This window comes from Benincasa hispida, chromosome 4 (genome assembly GCF_027475165.1).
Source record: "Benincasa hispida cultivar pf3 chromosome 4, pf3_genome.v1.1, whole genome shotgun sequence".
NCBI classification, from domain to species: Eukaryota; Viridiplantae; Streptophyta; class Magnoliopsida; order Cucurbitales; family Cucurbitaceae; genus Benincasa; species Benincasa hispida.
This window is the reverse complement of record NC_143481.1, coordinates 1,524,479-1,542,638: the sequence shown is the minus strand read 5'-3', so window position 1 is coordinate 1,542,638 and position 18,160 is coordinate 1,524,479. Positions and strand designations below refer to the sequence as shown.

Sequence of the window (18,160 nt, the reverse complement as noted above, 5' to 3'; positions counted from 1 at the left end):
ATGCCAAAGTTCATAAGGAGTTTTATCCAAAGAAGGTCTAATTAAAACTCTATTTAAAACATAACAAGCGGTGTTAACGGCTTCCGCCAAAAAGTATGTAGGTAAACCATACACCTACACCGTTTTGTTGAGGAGTTCTTGGAGCGAAGAAATTATGAGAAAAACCATTTTCTTCACAAAAAGTTTCAAAAGCATTGCTATCAAATTCTCCTCCATGATCACTCCTAATTTTAGAAATCAAAAAACCTTTTTCATTTTAAACTCTTTTTGCAAAATTAGAAAACTTTTCAAAGCATCATCCTTATGTTTTAGCATCAAAACCCAAGTAAATCTTGAAAAATCATCAACTATCACAAAGGCATAATAGTTCCCTCCAAAACTAGCAATTCTAGAAGGGCCAAATACGTCCATGTGTAGTAGTTGAAGGGGTCTAGTTGTAAAGATTATATTTTTAGATTTGAAAGAGGACTTAGTTTGCTTACCCATTTGACAAGCATCACAAACTTTGTCTTTTTCAAATTTAAATTTGGGAAGACCTCTAACCAAAGAATTCTTGGAAATATTTGAAATTAAGTGCATGCTAGCATGTCCTAGTCTTCTATGCCATAACCAAGAATCATTATGCAAAGTCGATAAATATTTATCATTAATAGGACAATCATTCAAATCAATAGTATAAACATTTTCATTTCTATTTCCAACAAATATAACTTTTCTATCACTAGCATTTTCAATGATGCAATTCTTTTTATCAAACACAACTCTAAAGCCTTTATCACAAATTAACTAATACCAAGTAAATCATGCTTCAAACCATCAACCAAAAGTACATTTTCAATTAAAATAGAAGATTAATTACCTATACTACCTTTACCAATTATTTTCCCTTTCTTGTTGTCACCAAAGGTTACAAGACCTCCATCCTTTTTGAGAGACAAGACAAACTTGGATGGGACTCCCATCATGTGCCTCAAGCAACCACTATCCAAGTACCATTTGTTTTTCTTAGAGGCTTTCAAAAAAACCTACAAACACAAATGTTCAAGTTTGATTCTTTGGTACCCACACTTGTTTGGGTCCTAGATGGTTAGCATTGACAAACTTGGGAATCCATTTCATTTTTGCATAGACATTTAAGGCATTGGATTTAGACAAGTAACAAGAATAAGTTGTATGTCCAAACTTGCCACATGAGAAACAAACAACATTATGCAAAGACTCTTACAACAAATTATTCCTTGGAGCATTTTGAAACTTTGTCCTTCGAGAAAAAATTCTTCTTGGATAAGTAGTATGAGCATATTTCAATTTAAAACACTTGGTCTAATATGGCCTTCAACACCACAATAATGACATATAGGCACAAAGTTAGATTTAACATGCTTAGACACAACCTTAGGCATATTAAGCTTAGGCATATTATGAGATACTTTAACAAAGATAGTTTTAGAACTTGAAGGAGTAGAACATTCATCAATATAGCCTAAACCTCTTTTATCACCAAAAGGCTTGCCTACTTCAATTATCTTGTCTAATCTTTGAGCACCTATTGCCAACTTTTTAATAGATTATTTAACCTTATCAAGTTCTTGCAAAGCACTAAATTCCTTTTCTTTGAGTAATTTAATCAAATTATCTTTTTCACAACTATATGCTCAAGAAATTTAACTTTGTCAAGCGATGCATTTTTCTCATCACAATCAAAAGCATGCTTGTCACAAGAGATATTCATTTCATCAATATGCATAGCATCATGCTCATTCTCTTTTAAGCAAGCAATTTCTTCAAGTAAAGACTTATTTTTACTAGATAAAACATTGTATTTCTTTTTAAGTACAACATACTTAGAACTAAGTTTTTTAAAATCATTTTGCATATTTTCAAAAGCTTCGAACAATTCATTATAAGAAAGAGGTTCTAGAGTTACCTCATCATTTTGTTCATCCTCTTTGTCACTATGAGCCATGAAGCAAAAATTGGCCACTTCTTCATTATCACTCCCACTTTCGCTTTCATCGCTATCATTCCAAGTAACTTTCATTGCTTTCTTCTTGGATTTCTTGGATGATTTGAGAAAAGGACAATCGGTTCTAATATGACCCGGTTTCTTGCATTCATAGCATATTACCTCATCCTTTTTGCTCTTTTCACCTTTTGACTGTTTTTGATTGGAGAGATGCTTCTTGAATTGCTTCTTTCTCTTGATGAAATTCTTATACTTACGTGAAAGATAGGCAACATCATCTTCATCAAGGTCATCTTCATCTTGGGAGTCAACTTCTAAAGAGATGGTCTTTAAATCTATACTCTTTTCTTTCTTTTTCTTCTCATCCTCCATGTTTTTCTTAATCTTTATCTCATGCGTCAACAACGAGCCCATGGGTTCATCAATGGAGAGAGATTTAAGATTCTTTGCCTCTTGGATGACAATGACTTTAGGCTCCCATTGTTTAGGCAAAGACCACAATCGCTTCTTTATCTTCTCAAGATTTGAGTATTTTTTCCCAAGTCCTTATAAAACATTGACAATGTTAGTAAATCTAATAAACATATCGGAAATAGCTCCATTTTCATCAATTTTAAACATTTCATATTGATGAACTAACAAGTCAATCTTTGTTTCTTTTACTTGACTAGTTTCTTTATGAGTAATTTCTAATTTATCCCATATCTCTTTAGCGGTTTTGTAAATAGACACCCTATTATACTCAACTTCATTCAAAGCACAAAATAAGCAATTAATAGCATTGACATTTAAAGATCATGCTTTCTTTTCATTTATTGACCATTCTTCCTTAGGTTTTATAGTGCTAACACCATCAACATCTTTTGTTGGAATTTTAAAACTTCCTCAACAGTATTCAATAAATCATAATCAATAGAAAGCAAGAAAAATCTCATTCTATTTTTCCAATAACTATAATTAGTACCATTAAAGAAAGGAGGCTTTGTAATAGATTGACTATCGGTAAAAGGGATAAAACCTAAAATTATCATAGCTAAAAAACAATTAAGTTTATCAAGAAATAAATATTTCAAGAAGAGCAACCCGCTCTGATACCAATTGTTGGATCGATATGGAAACCCTAGAGGGGGTGAATAGGGTTTAATTAAACTTTTTTTTGTCTAAATTAACCCAATTAAACTAATTAATACACTTTTTATAAATAATAAGAAAAATTCAAATTATGCAACAAATAAGATGATAAAAAATGTGATAATTTAATTCTATCAAAATTTAGCAAATAAATAAGAACAAACTAAAACATACAATAAATTGCTTAAATTAATTGCAAAAATAAGAAGAAGACACCGTAATTTTTATAGTGGTTCGGTCAAACTCGACCTACTCCACTTCCCAAGCGCCTCTTGGAAATTTGAATAAAATCTTTCCGACTCTTTCCACGAATTAGAGCCCAATCGTTACACTACCGCTCCTTTCACGGGTTCAAGAGCAAACCCGATCCTTTCCACGGTTTACGATCAAACCATTACAAATGTTGGAATTTTTTAAGAACATAATACAACTCTCATTAGAGTGGATTTACAAGTTTAAGCACTCAACAAGTTTATCCTCACAATACAATAACACTCTTTCAAGAATAAGATGAAAAGAAAAAAATTGGAAACTTAGAGAGAGCAACAATGGAACTTTTGAGTTTTGGAAGATTATGAAATGTAAAATTTGTTGGTTTAAAATTTGGAGAGGAAGATGGTTTATATAGAGATGGAAAAATTTTTAGAAACCATAGTTAATTTGGACCATTGGATTTTGGAAAAGAAAAATCAATGGTGGAGATTTTAAACTAAACTAGTCGTTAGATACAAACAAAATATAATATTAAATTCCTTTTCTTTTGAAATTCATTTTCTTTTTAAAATTAATCCAAAAAATAAAAAAAAACATACCATGTGTCAAAAACTAGCCGTTAGACACAAACATAAAATAATATTAAACTTATTTTCCTTTTAATTGAGTTTATTTTTAAATTCATTCTCTTTAAAGTCAATCCAAAAATAAAAAAACATACCATGTGTAAAAAAACTAGCCGTTAGACACAAACATAAAATATTATTAAATTTATTTTCCTTTTAAATTTCTTTTAAATTTTAATTTTTTATTTTAAATCAATCCAAAAATCAAAAGTCCATCATATGTTAATTTCTTAATGATCCACCATTCAACAAATATGCTACCACATGTCTACATGCAAATAGTCTGGTTATGCCACGTCATCCACCACGATATTTTTTCTATAGACTTGTTTTGGTCATATCGTTTTCATTTTAGCTCCGATTTGAGTGATTCAAGAGGTGTTGGAATCGTTGTTCCGAGCTCTACGCTATGGAATATTAAAACACTAAGATTTTTAGTAATTAAAAATTGAGTTTGTTATAATCAAAACATTGATTAATTAATTAATTTGAGATTAAGGGCCAAAAAGCCAACAACCCTCGATGCACAATCTCTCTGATAAGATGGTATTTCCACTCTATATTTTTGTTGTGCTTTTAACTCCTTGGCACTCTGGAATTCGCCACAGCACCACTATTATCACAGTAAAGAGTGATAAGTCTAGACATGTCTAGAACAACTTCCAGATCAGTCAAGAACTTCTTGAGCTAGACAACCTCTTTAGTAGCTTCACAAGCCACTACATACTCGGCCTCCATAGTGGAGTTAGTGATGCACCCCTGCTTAGTGCTTCGCCACACTACAGCTCCTCCGTTAAGAGTGAACACTGATCCTGATGTGGATTTTCGAGAATCTTTATCAGTTTGAAAATCAGAGTCTGTGTATTTAGTAAGGATCAAATCCTAAGAACTATACACAAGCATGTAGTCCCTCGTTCTCCGAAGATACTTGAGGATGTTCTTGATGGCAGACCAGTGACCTTGTCCTGGATTAGACTGATATCTACTGACTATCCCCACAGCGTAGTAAATATCAGATCGAGTACATAACATCGCATACATCAAAATGCCAACGGCAGATGCATAGGGAACCCATCTTATTTCCTCAACCTCTTAAGGATATTGCTCCTCAGACAATGTAACTCCATGATGACAAGGAAAAAGGTCCCTCTTGGAGTTCTGCATCGAGTACTTGATCAACATCTTGAAAATGTATGATGCCTGAGACAATGCTAGCACTTTGTTCTTTCAATCCTGAAAAATCTGAATACTAAGAACAAACTGAGCATTTACCAAATCTTTCATTTGGAATTGGGTCACTAGCCAGTTCTTAACTGATGTCAGTAAATCTATATCATTCCCAATGAGTAGGATATCGTCTACATATAACACTAGGAATACTAATGAACTGTTGATGATTTTCTTATAGACACAAGGTTCATCAACGTTTTGGTCAAAGCCATAAGATTTGATCACAGTATCAAACCTTAAGTTCCAAGATTTAGATGCCAGTTTCAGTCCATAAATGGACCGATTCAATTTGCAAAACTTTTGCTCCTGACCTTGGGCTATGAATCCCTCGAGTTGCACCATATAAATGGTCTCCTCAAGATTACCATTCAGAAAAGCAGTCTTGACATCCATTTGCCATATCTCATAGTTATAATATGAGGCAATGGACAGGAGGATGCGGATAGACTTTAGCATGGTAATAGGTGAGAAAGTCTCCTCATAGTCAACTCCCTCCACCTGGCTGTAACCCTTTGCCACAAGTCTAGTCTTGAAGGTTTGCACCTTCCCATCAGCTCCTCATTTTCTCTTGTAGATCCATTTGTAACCTATAGGTTTAACCCCATCAGATTGATCTATAAGATCCCATACTTAGTAAATTTATGTCTAATTTCCCGTCATCAAGTTTTTGGTACCGTTGCCAAGGACTTGGTAGCTAATTGTTTGTTAAGTTTTGTCTCTGCAGGCAAACTTTCTATCTGGGAGTATTGTAGCTTGTGCGACCAGGCTGCAAACAATATTAAAGTGTAGGCAATGCGCCGAAAGCCAATATTGACCCCAAGGTAGAAGGGCAATCAGTAGCAAAAGAGCTGAAGGTAATTCTAAGCATATGACGGCCGCATGCGCCCAACAATTGCCGGAAGTTCCAATGGTCAAGGCAACTTGACCCAAGCAGTTGAGAGCCATCTCCTGCATGGAAGACTCCTTGTGGTGACAACACTCTAATTTTTTCAGGGACGTCTTCTACTCTATCTTTAACTTGCTTTCTTAGTTTAGGTTATTTTTATTTTTTAGTTATTTTAGATATATGGTTGCTTTCTTGATTGTGGTGCGATTGCTCTTGTAGGTGCAACAATAAGTCTCCTCGGTGCCCAGTTCAACGGAAGAATTCCTTTCATCCTTCAATGCATGGCTTCAATTGCGTGGATTCCAATGCATGATCACATGCGTTATTTTGACTAAGGTTCTTTTCTTGTTATCTTGTATACCTTATCCTTTTGAAATTCTTTCTTTCCTGACTGCTTTGCTTTGTGGTGTTTCTATGATAATACGTATAATTCACCACATCTTCTAACTAATCATCGCAAGGCACTCTTTACTTTTATTAGCCTCTTCAAATTTTGAAAGTCTTAAGTTTTATTTTGTTCAAATCTTCGCTCAAACATTTATTACCACATTCTGGTAATTTTGTTTTTAGCTTTGCGGTGAGAATGCTGCCAACCTCTAAGTTTGGGGGTGGCAACGATCTCGAAGAATTGCGTTCATTGCATTGCGATCATTAAAAGAAAAATGGTATTGAGAATTTTTTAGAATAATAACTCCACTGTCAACGCAATGGGGAAACCCATGTTGATAAGAGTTAAGTTGTGAAAAGCACTTACTTGTAGTTGGATGTCCGCATGACACACGTGGGGGCAAGCCAAAACGAAGGTAAGTCGCCAGGATCAACGCATAAGCGCAACTCATCTGTTTGGCGCAAGCCAAATCAAGCGAGACAAGAGTTGAGTTGAATATGGAACGCAACCGAAGTTGGATACCCGCATGAAACACGTGGAGGTAAGCCAAAACGAAGGACGTAACCAGGTTCAACGCCGCATTTGAATAAGTCATCGCAAAATTTTGAAGTATTTTGAAGAACGCATTCTCAAAAGCTAAACACAAAGTTGTACTGAATGAGTAAAAAGTTTTGAGCGAAGGCTTGCCGGATATAAACCTAGAAAAGATCTTTTTGAAGAAGCAGCCAAAGTGGAAGAAACCATTGGATGGTCAAAGGTGATTATATTCTGAGAAGCTGGTCATCGCAAAGGAAAGCATGAAGATGAGTTAGAATTTCTCGAGTACAACACATGCTTGAGGACAAACATGATTTTAAGTTTGGGGGTGTGATGACATGCAGAAATGCATGTCATCTTAGGCCTTTTACTTAGAATTATGAAGGTTGTTAAGCAGAATATGCGGCAATTGTGCTAGGAATTCATGGGAAAAGTGAGCTTGCATCGTTCAGCATGATGAATTTCGGCTAACCCATTATTATGCGATATTATGCGTTCCATGTTCTATTTTTGTAGCTAATGTAGGAAGTGGACACAAACGCGAAAACCAGACTATCGCATAGATGACCGCATGTGGAGAAAACTCTCCATCGCAAAGGTGAACGCGTCAATCAATGCATGGATGTTGCGGTAATTAGCCGTATGCATCCATCACATGGAAGTTACGCTCGACAAGCAATTGCAATCATCGTGTAGAGTTGCGGTATTAAGTGAATGTGGTCACTGTATGATTGCGGCTACTCGATAACGCATGATAAAGGGATCAATGCAAGGTTGGTGGAATGAATGCATCAGCGCATCTACTTCGAGAAAATCAAAAGATGATGTTGACATTTCACCTACCACGTTGTTGGCAGCAGAGATTCAGAAAGAACTAAACACGCCGAATGTCAGAATCAGAGCAGTCTATTAATGTTGTGGCGATCCAGGCTCTATATAAAGAAGCCGATGAGCAGAAATTCAACTTGTCCGGGGATTACCCCTGCAACCTAGGGTTTTCCTTATGACCCAGACAAATGCGTGAGAAGACGCTTGAGAGTTCTTCATCTCCTTCATTCATTCCGAGTGACGATCGGAGCCTTCGACCAGAGCTAGATCTTGAGAGAGTCAGCTCCTCCGCCCATCCATGGCACCACCGGTAACCTTGACGTGCATCCGTTAGAAGCAAGTCTTTGCTTCCAGCCGGTCATTTCATTTTCCTTTCTTTTCTTATATTGTATTGTATACATTTTGTGATTAAGGAATTAATACATTTTGTGTTCAATACATTTCTATGTTTTCTTCAATTCCATCTCCATCTTCTTTACTTAGCACCTTTAACTTCATTGCATCACTTAGTGAGATTGCTTGAGTATCACATACTTAGTCATGTAGATTAGGGATATGAAGCATGTAGCAAACCACCAAGAGGTGTGTGTTGTGTGAGTGTGTGAGTAACCTTATTTTCTTAGTGTGAAGCTGTACCAACGCCTGTCTATAGGCCAATGCAATGCTTGTCTATGAGTAGAGTCAGCAACAACCAACTGCTCGAGAGGGTAAGTGGTTGGTCGTATTAAGTAATGTATGCATTGTTCAAATCTAAGACTCGAGAGGGCGGATTGGAACACATAGGCAAGAATAGAGAACTTAGGGATAAGATCCATTTGCTATCACACAGCGTATGCATCCTACGGATAGGATATTGCATGTGTTAGGAAGTAGGATAAGGTGTTATGTGGCTATCACGCTCATGTGGCGAGAGCTTGTGAGCGGGTTATGGAGGTTTAGGCAAGCATAGGCTTCCCGACAATATCGCAGATACACCGCATGCGTCCTAGAGTTAGACTCAAGTGTATGTAGCATGATCACATAGCTTGCGTTGACTAACGTTGCCCTTGCGGTCACTCTTAAGTATTGCAATGAAAACATCTCTGCATTTTATCCATTTTTCCTATTCATTTATTTCATGTCAAGAGTTGTCGTGTCTCTACCTTTCATGTATATTCTCATTGTATTGTCTGTTAGCTAGGAGTAGGAGTAGTGTTAACTTAGAAACCTTCCATCCATTCTTTTATTCAACCGCGCATGCACATTACCGCATTCAGCCAGCTACAAGTCCCTGTGTTTGACCTCGGATCACCCGAGAAACGTGCATTCGTGTTATACTTGGCGTGAGCGCAAGAAAACTTGTGACAGGACGCATGGTCATCGCATACATTTATTAACGCATAGTCACTCCAACACATGACCATCGACGCATAACTATCAACGCATACCTTAAGAACATGCATCGCATATTGCGTCAAGGGATTTTGGTTTTCAAGTAAATTGACATCTAATTTCCCATCATCAGGATCACCTTGTTGAAATAGGACTATGAGATTCATAAATTTAGGGCAAGGGGAAGAATTCATAGGTATTAGATGCACTAGTTTATTATATTTATTTCTCCTTTACTCAGTGTTGAATATATGTAAACTCACTGGAGTTTTAGTCCAAGTGGAAGTTTATTGGGTTGCATGTCCTAAAACTTACAGTTTTGTAAACATTAAATTTATTCTATTTGCAATCAATAAAGATGATATTGAGGTTTTTCAATAAAGTTGTTACTGAATGTGTAAATTACACTTGTAAAACCTAAAATCCAATAAATCGAACCTCTTGCTATAGCATGAGTACTTGAACTTTATGTGGAAACATAAAAGATGATCAGGTTTGAGTATATAGCCAACACGGTCTATAAGTATAAGGATGGGGTTGGGTACCTTATCCTGGGGATACTTTGGGTGTGGCACACTTTGTATTTGATATAAACGATGTAATCTCGAAATCATTCATGTGGAGACATGCAAGTGGAGGCATCCTATGCAAAAGATGTTTGCATAAGACTAGACCGCGAAATAGTCACTTTTCTTTATAACATCGTTTCCTGTTAAAACTGAGTATTTCAATTCGATGACCTATGGTAACTCGATCTTAATCCTGAGCTAACTATGAACTCTTGTTTATTCAGAATTATCCTTTAATCTGCATGGGTGAGAGTGGCTCAACAGTGCCGACTCAATAAGCCTCTCATTTTAGGGGTAAGACCGGTAGATAGTTGGGGACATAGTCATGCAATATGAAATTCCCTCCTACCTGCTTTCAAGGTTAGAAGAAGAAATTTGCAGAGGATTGAAGCATTTCGTGGATTCTACAAAGGCTGTATCTTTTGAAACCATTTTCTTAAGTTTCTGAACTAGCATGATTTAAATCTAAAATTAAAGTAATTAGAGTGCTTAAGATCCTGTTTAATTCCGCTTATTTATTGTTAACTCTATCAACATGCATACATGCGTTATGCACTCGGTAGCTGCTAGACCGTGTGTCCAACCACACGATGGCACCCTTCTACCACTCGGCCTCAACACATCTCTCTGTGTGCAGCCTTGTAACGCCTGCTTGTAACCTCACGTGTTCCTTTGCCTTGTCAAGTTGCTTGCTTGTTCAACGGTTGCAGCTGTCTGTTTTTTCATCCATGACATTTTCCAGATTTAACTTTTTAGTCTTATAACTCAACATCCAAACATTAACTCACAGAACTTCCTTCTAAGAACTTCTTTCTAATCTCCTTAGTTCTCTTACTTAAAAATTTGAGATTCCAATTCCACTTGGTGAGCTCAAAATCATTCAATCTCTTCAGCTTGCTTGAGTGAACTAGAAACTTGAACACCTTTTAAATTCTTCAAGATTTCAGTATGAATTTGTGGGAATTTCTTCTTGGCATAGGACATCTTCTTCATCGGTTGAATCACACTTTAGCAGCAACTTCTTCTCTTTAGCATGAGAGAATTGGGCAAACCTTGTCCCAACTTCTTCATCTCCTATTTGTACCAAGCCTTGCATGCCCATGATGCCTAAACCAGTGACACATAAGCCACTAACTCATGTTTAAGGCTTCTAATGATGCCACTTAGCCCACTAATAGAGTGACTAACTTAACTCTTCTTCTTTACTTCACCGCATAGTGCTTGCATTCCATACCAACCCTTATTGGGCCCACTCATGCCCAACAAGCCTCCCTCAATGCCTTATCTTGGGTGCTTGACAGCACGCCTGTTTGCCTAACTTAGCCCTACATAACCTTTATAAACCAATGCACCTTCGATCCTAAGCTGTCTGCCAATACCAACGCCTACAAGTAGCCCCACACTTAACCACTAACCTATAATCCTTGTGGCCAATGCACACCTCGCAACTCCACGCTCAATGCTTTGCCTTAGTGCTCCAACAACACATGCTCTTACACGCTTATTCGCACGCATGCCAACTCCCTTATCCCAACTAAACTATAATGAGGCCAATGTCCTCCTTATGCTTACTGCTGCCAATGCCTAGCCATCTCACCAAGTCCCTTGTCTTAGACTCCTCAATGCATGACATGGCTCTCATACTTCATGAGCCTTCCAAAATTCTACTAAATGTTGAAACTTCTTAAGTGTCACATGGTGGTCGTCTTCTCGCACGTGTTCCACAACGAGATATAGGATCCTCTAAGTGTTGGATGATGAATCACATCATCAATATCTTGTTGGGTGACAACATGTGGAAATTCTTTAAGTGCATAGTACTCGTGTTGATAATTAGAACCTGATGCGATGCCTCCTTGAACTTCTAGAAAGTGAATATGAGAAGCTGGAATTGGCTCATTAACTACATTAGGTTTAGGTCAACATGTTGCTTTGGAATATTCTCGGCCTATTGCCACTAACATCTATGATGAACACATCTTCGATCAATGTCATAAACATTAAATCTACGTGTCTGTTGAATGATATCTTCTACATTTACAACAAATCGGCCACACATTGAACCTGGTTCTGGTGAATTATGTTGCATTGAATACTGTTGTACATCCCGAACAAAATTATTTTATATGAAGAAAATAACCAGTGTAAAATAATATTCAATAAACATAATTGAAAAAACAAATAAGTAATAAAATTCTTATCGTGCAATGATAATAAGAGTCGTTAGATGTGATAAATCTTCTTGTAATTGAGTCATACCAGGGTAGATAGTCCTCTGATATAGCTCGACCATCTATTACATCTCCTCTTACATAATGCTCACAACATGCCCGCCACAACGACAAATAGTTAGCATGAATTCATCGTCAATCTTGGTCATGCTTATCTCTTAAATCAATTTGGTGCAGTTAGTGATCCATATAACACACTGGTGGCATCGTTTGTCACATTCCAAATTTTCTTAACACTCAATTTGGATAATGTCGCTCTACGATATGAAAGCATACTATAGGACTCATTGTCAACCAAAATGTTCGGCACTGGCTGATCTGTTGTGGGCAACAACACTTGAAAGAAAAAGGAGAGTTTGAAGCATGGGAGACATCAGATGGAAAGGAGAGGTTGCTTTGGGGACCACAAACTCATGGACCTGGTCCACGAGTTCCTGCAATGTGGCAGCAGGCGGTAGACATCCTTTGACCGTGAGACGTGGCCTTGACTGTGGGACACAAAAGTCAAGTGGTATAGAAATCGTAGACATGGTCCACGTTTATAATGATTTTGTATGCCTCATCCACGATTTCATTTAGATAGAGGTGTACCTGGTACACATTTTTTTGGAAATTGTGTACTTGGTCCATGATTTTCATACCTATTTTTTGTCAAATCTTTTCCTCCGACCCTATTTTTTACATTATTTATTAAAATAATATTATGTTAAAAAAATCATTATTGGTGAATTAACTGTTTTTTCATCTATCCGTTCTTATTCTTCATATACAGAAGGGTGTTTTCAAATCTAAAACACATAATTCTCTCCATTTTTTTCTTTTTCAAAATACTATTATGAGTAATTTTTTTTTCTTCGATTTCATTCCTTCTCTCGAAGACTGAAAGTCTGAGATTGGAGATTGTGTAAATCTTTGGAAGCAACTGACAATTGTGACTTAGCACCTAGGTCGCGCCGAAATTTGTTTTCAAGATAATGGATCTTTCACAGCACAATGACGATTTGATTTTAGAACTACAATTAACATAAAAGTTAAAAAAACAAAAAAGTCAACATGAGCATAATTGCATGAATTTGTATTATCGATTTTGAAGTCTAAAATTCGATCCTTATTCCTCAATGCTATACAAAATATAAAAAATAAAAAAAGTTTTTGAAAATTAAGCATATAAATATTTTTTATCTCTAATTTTCATGGTTTTTATCTTCTTTCTTTCTTTCTTTCTTTTTTCTGAAATTTGCTGAGAGAAAATAAGTTTAGTTGATTACATCCTTAATTTCGCACGAACTATTTTTTCTAAGAAAAAATCAACTCAATCAACCATCATATTGAAATAATCTCAAATTTATACTCCAATAATTCCAATCCCTTTCCGAATTCACATAACATTTCTAGCTCTGTACACACTAACAAAACACACTAACCTCGCCCCTCGCCTTTCATGGAGACAAGAGGAATGCTATCGCCATCTTCCTTCACATTCGTCGAAGAAAAACTCTTTCTAATCATCGTCTGATCAGCCGGAACCAAAATGTCCGATTGATTCGCATCAGGTACAAGAAAAACGAACGCCACAACCACAAATCTCAGCACAGTCCGAAGCAGAACCACCATCCACAGGTTCCTAAAATCGCTCCTCGTTACTCCAAACGCATGGAGGACCAATCCGCCGCTCCATTTCGAGCACAGCGTCCCTAGGCTATCAATACAAGCCAATAATGCGAAGAATGTCCCTTCGATCCCGACGGAACAGAGTCGAGTGTTCAGAACCATCATCGGCGTCCACCGGATTCGCGTCACGATTCGAGTAACGCACTCTTCCAAGACGACGAATAACTGATCCGGAATTTTTAGGGCTAAATTCCACCGGAGGACGAAGATTACATCGAGAAATCCGGCGACGCCGTAGAAGATTTGAGCGAAGAAGAGGATTCGCCGGAATTTTAAGTTTCTGAGGGTTTTGTGGTAGATTAATACTCCGATTAGCGACGCCGCTGAGCCGATTGCGTAAATGAGCCCTACCGATTCCTGCGAGTAGAAACCGACATGACGTTTGTTCTCAATTGGAATAGAAGGAAGTTGACGACATGTCGAATACCTGAGAGAAGGCGGGGCCGGCTTTCTTGTCTGTGTACCAATAGAATTGCCCCTCGTGAGTACTTATACTGAGAGAAAGACAAAGGAACATGAAAAGGGATGGCTTCCACACGTGCGGATATTTGATGGCTTTGCACGTGTCTCTTATGGCCACTCCCACTTGCTTTATAGATCCTGCCTGTATGCCGAAAAATATTTAGCAAATTATTCAATCATAAAATACAATTTTATATATTTTTATTGCTCTTTTTTAAAAATATTTCAATTCACATTTTTTATGTGATAGATGTGAATTCATAAAGATGAGTGCATCTAATATTATATATAATAATTCCACCATATTGTTAGTAAATAAATTTACATGATTTTAATTTTGGATGAAATAGTCCACCTTAAGAAATGTTTTTACATTATTGATAAAATATAAAAATATTAGAATTTTGGATGAAAATTGAAACATGAAACAAATTTTATGGTGACCTAGATAATGTAATATTGTTGGGGTCTTAATTTGCATCCAAAATTCTAACTTATTTTTATTTCAAATATAGTTTTAAAAAATATAAAACAAAGAATATTAATATTTTTTAAAAAATAAATATTAAATTTGGAAGATATTTAGAGGGAGATGGACCTTAGACTTTCCATTATATTGGAGGGTGATGGAGGGTGTCTCATGCATGAAGAATCCCAACAAAATTATCATGGCCGGAGGAATTGCCAAGATTCCAAGTGCTTCCTGTCCAGACAATGCACATTTATTGGTTAGTAATTAGGAACCATTTCAAGGACTAAACCAATTCAACTTATAATTCCAATTTCCCTTCTCCATTAGATTTTGTTAAAAAAAAAAAAAAATGCTATGAAATTTATAATTTTTATCGATTAAACTTCTACATTCTTCATTGTAATTTGAAAATTAATCAATTTTTACACATGTGTAGATTTCTTCAGATTTTTATTTTACTAAATATATTATTAAAATTAATGCATGAACCGATCTCAAAGGAAATTCTATAGTGATAAAAGCATAAGAGTTTATTTAAAAAAATTAAAATGCATTTTTATAAATTAATCATAATAGATGGTGCAAATTGATGTACTAACAAATACTTAGTGTTTAAATTGATATAATTATTGGTTGAGTTATATAATATAACCTTCCAAATTTAAGGTTATAAATTGATATTTTTCCTATTTAAATCGGTTGTTAAGCACCTTTGAGTGAAAAAAAAGGTCAATTTATTCTTCTAAATTTAGTATATAAATTTTATTATTTGTATAATAAGTTATTTTGGAGATTGTTTTGTTTTTTTCATCAATTATTTGTCATTCATATTTTAAAATTTGATATCTGACCTGCGCTACCTACCCATCTAAACAAAATATGCCTTGTGAAGTCATTGTTTAATAATTTATTAGAAAATTAACGATAAAGATTTAAATAGTTTTATATATAACATTAAAATATTAAAATAAAATGTAAAAATTTATTAATCAAAATAGAATAAGCACCGAGCTGAAGTTTGAATTAAATATATTTTATTTAAATGCTTGAGTTGTATCACTAGTTTTCTTCCCATATAAATAAACTATCGAATTAAGGACAAAATAGGGCAATCTTTTCATATTTGCTTTATGTTGGCCTCTCAATTTTCAAACTTTTAATTGCAATTTTCAGCTTTACAATTTGTGTTTCATTTTAGTTTTTTTTTTCCCCTCTTTCTACAAATAATAATAATAATAAAAAAAAAACAAGCCTTTTTCCTTTTATTTTAGTTTAAACTTCTAAACAAAAATATTTTTAAATATAGAAAAAATGAACCAAAATATTTATAAATGTTACAAAATGTTACGGTATAATCTGTAAGATAAACTATTATCTAACAGACACATATAATAATTTATTGTGATCTATCACAGGTAGATTTTGATATTTTACTATTATTTATAAATATTTTCAATAATTTTTCTAAAAAAATATATCTACCCACTCTCAATACTAACCCCAACTTACAAACTTAAATATATAATTTTATTAAAAAATTTAAAAGTACAACTTTGATTAACTCGATAACAAAGCACACACGCAACCTTATAATCTTAATTGTGATAAACAAAATATATTTTTTTAATTTTTTAATTCAACGATATGGACGGTAGCCATTCAAATTTGCAACTAATTTACGTCCATTGAGTGTTATGCTGCCAAATTATATAGTTAAAACTTAAATAACTCGACAATAAACAAACTTAAAATACATTATTTAAAATGAAGTTCAATCTTTTGATTTGCCTAGAAAAAAATACTTAAATGCATCTAAGCTATACCTAATTTTTTTTAAAAAAATGGTTTAAATCTTATTTTAGTATTTGATTCTTGAATCTTGTTCGGTTTTGGTCCTTAAACAACGATCGTTTTTAGTCCCTAAATTTTTAAATAGTATTTATTTTATTCTCTACTATTAAAATATAGAAATGTGAGAGAACTTGTATTTTTTGATGACTATGCTCTAGATCTACTAAGCAAGATGCAGTTGAAGTAAAATGTCAATAACTAACACGTCAAAATACTGAAACACCAAAATTTTGAATTAAAAATACTTTTTAAATTCTCCCGCTTTGCCACCTTATTCAAAATTGAAACTCTATATCTTTTAGTGTAACTAACTTATTTGGTAACTAGTCATCCAAAAATACATATCAACTTGCCATTTTGTTAAAGGGTTAACAAAAACTTAATATAGTAGGGGCCAAAATGAATATCATTTAAAAGTCCAGAAACTAAATAAGATTTAAACAAAAAAAAATTTACATAGGGAGAGTATGAAAATTGGATCAACTAAACAATTTTATAGTGTGAAGAAAAAAAAAAAGAGTATATAGTACTATAAATTTTCCTGGTCAGACTTTTCTTGTTTAAAAATTTAATTATTAATTATTATTATTTTTATTATTTGTAAGGAAGAAAGTGTATAGAGATGGTGCAATATTACTAAAAAATAATAAATGACAAAATCTTGAAAGAAAGAGAGGTATTAGTTTTAGGGACCTGAGCGCCGAGAAGATGAACAAAAAAGCCACTGGCGGAATATCCAATCAAATGCCCAATCGAAGAACAAGCTCCACAGAGGCTTTGCAAATCTTGCGCTAACCATTGCACTTCAATGCTATTTCTCACAATGCAAGCATCAATCGTCACATCCGCAATCGCCATCGCCGCTGAAATCCCAATCAAAAGCCCTAAAGCTTCCAAAACCCCCAATCCCCCTTTCACTGCCACCGCCACCGCCGCCGTCGCTCCAACCACTCCCGCAATCACGAAATACGGCCGCCGCAAGTACCCTCTCACTGGAAACGCGTCCGTCAATAGCCCCCAAATCGGCTTCATCACCCATGGAATCGCGTATATCCCGATGTAGATCTGAACTACGGACGGTTGTAGCTTCTGCACGTCTTTCCAATAGTAATCGGAGACGACTTTGAAATAGGAGCTGGAGAAGCCGTGGCTTAAGCCGTAGACGAGGATCACACCGGCGATGAAACTCGGATTTAACTCCGATGAGAGCATTTTAAGCCACCGGAATGGCTGTGACATGATTGAGAGGAATTTGTTTTTGTTGTTGCTGTTGTTGTTGTTGTTGTTGGATGGATCGGAATTTGGTTCTTTCGCCATTCTTGGAGCTTCAGAGAGATCCATTGTCCATTGAAGAAATCAAGAAGACGAAGAAGAAAGAAAGAATTAGAAAGAAGACTACTAACTCTGTTTATTCAGCTTATTATTATTATTATTATTTATTAAATAAGGGTTTCGCTAGTGTTAATTGTAATCCCCCGGCCACTTGTCTATATTAAAATTGTGAAAATAAATCGCATATATGTAATTCAAGAAATGAGGTCAAAGTCAAACAAATATTAGTTTATTGAATTACTTTTATTAAGTAATTTAAAATTACGATAATTGGTTGGTTGGAATCGAGAAGTGTCGTCTGCACATATGCATTTCCAAAGTGATTGTGATCACTAATATTTTTATATTGCAGTTGATTTAGGTTCATTTTTATTTAATTTCCAATAATCTTTAATT

The 18,160-nt window shown here is 35.1% G+C and overlaps 1 protein-coding gene across 1 annotated transcript; it reads right to left on the bottom strand.

The window, feature by feature from the left end:
- Nucleotides 1-13,288: 13,288 nt before the first annotated feature.
- Nucleotides 13,289-17,921, bottom strand: LOC120076411 (Major facilitator superfamily protein). The gene is made up of 4 exons (XM_039030228.2): nt 17,126-17,921; nt 14,708-14,812; nt 14,075-14,251; nt 13,289-14,004 (listed from the first exon to the last, which is right to left on the bottom strand). Exons 1-4 carry the CDS (start codon nt 17,771-17,773, stop codon nt 13,396-13,398), a joined length of 1,539 nt encoding a protein of 512 aa, XP_038886156.1. The 5' UTR covers nt 17,774-17,921; the 3' UTR covers nt 13,289-13,395.
- Between the last annotated feature and the right edge of the window lie 239 nt (nt 17,922-18,160).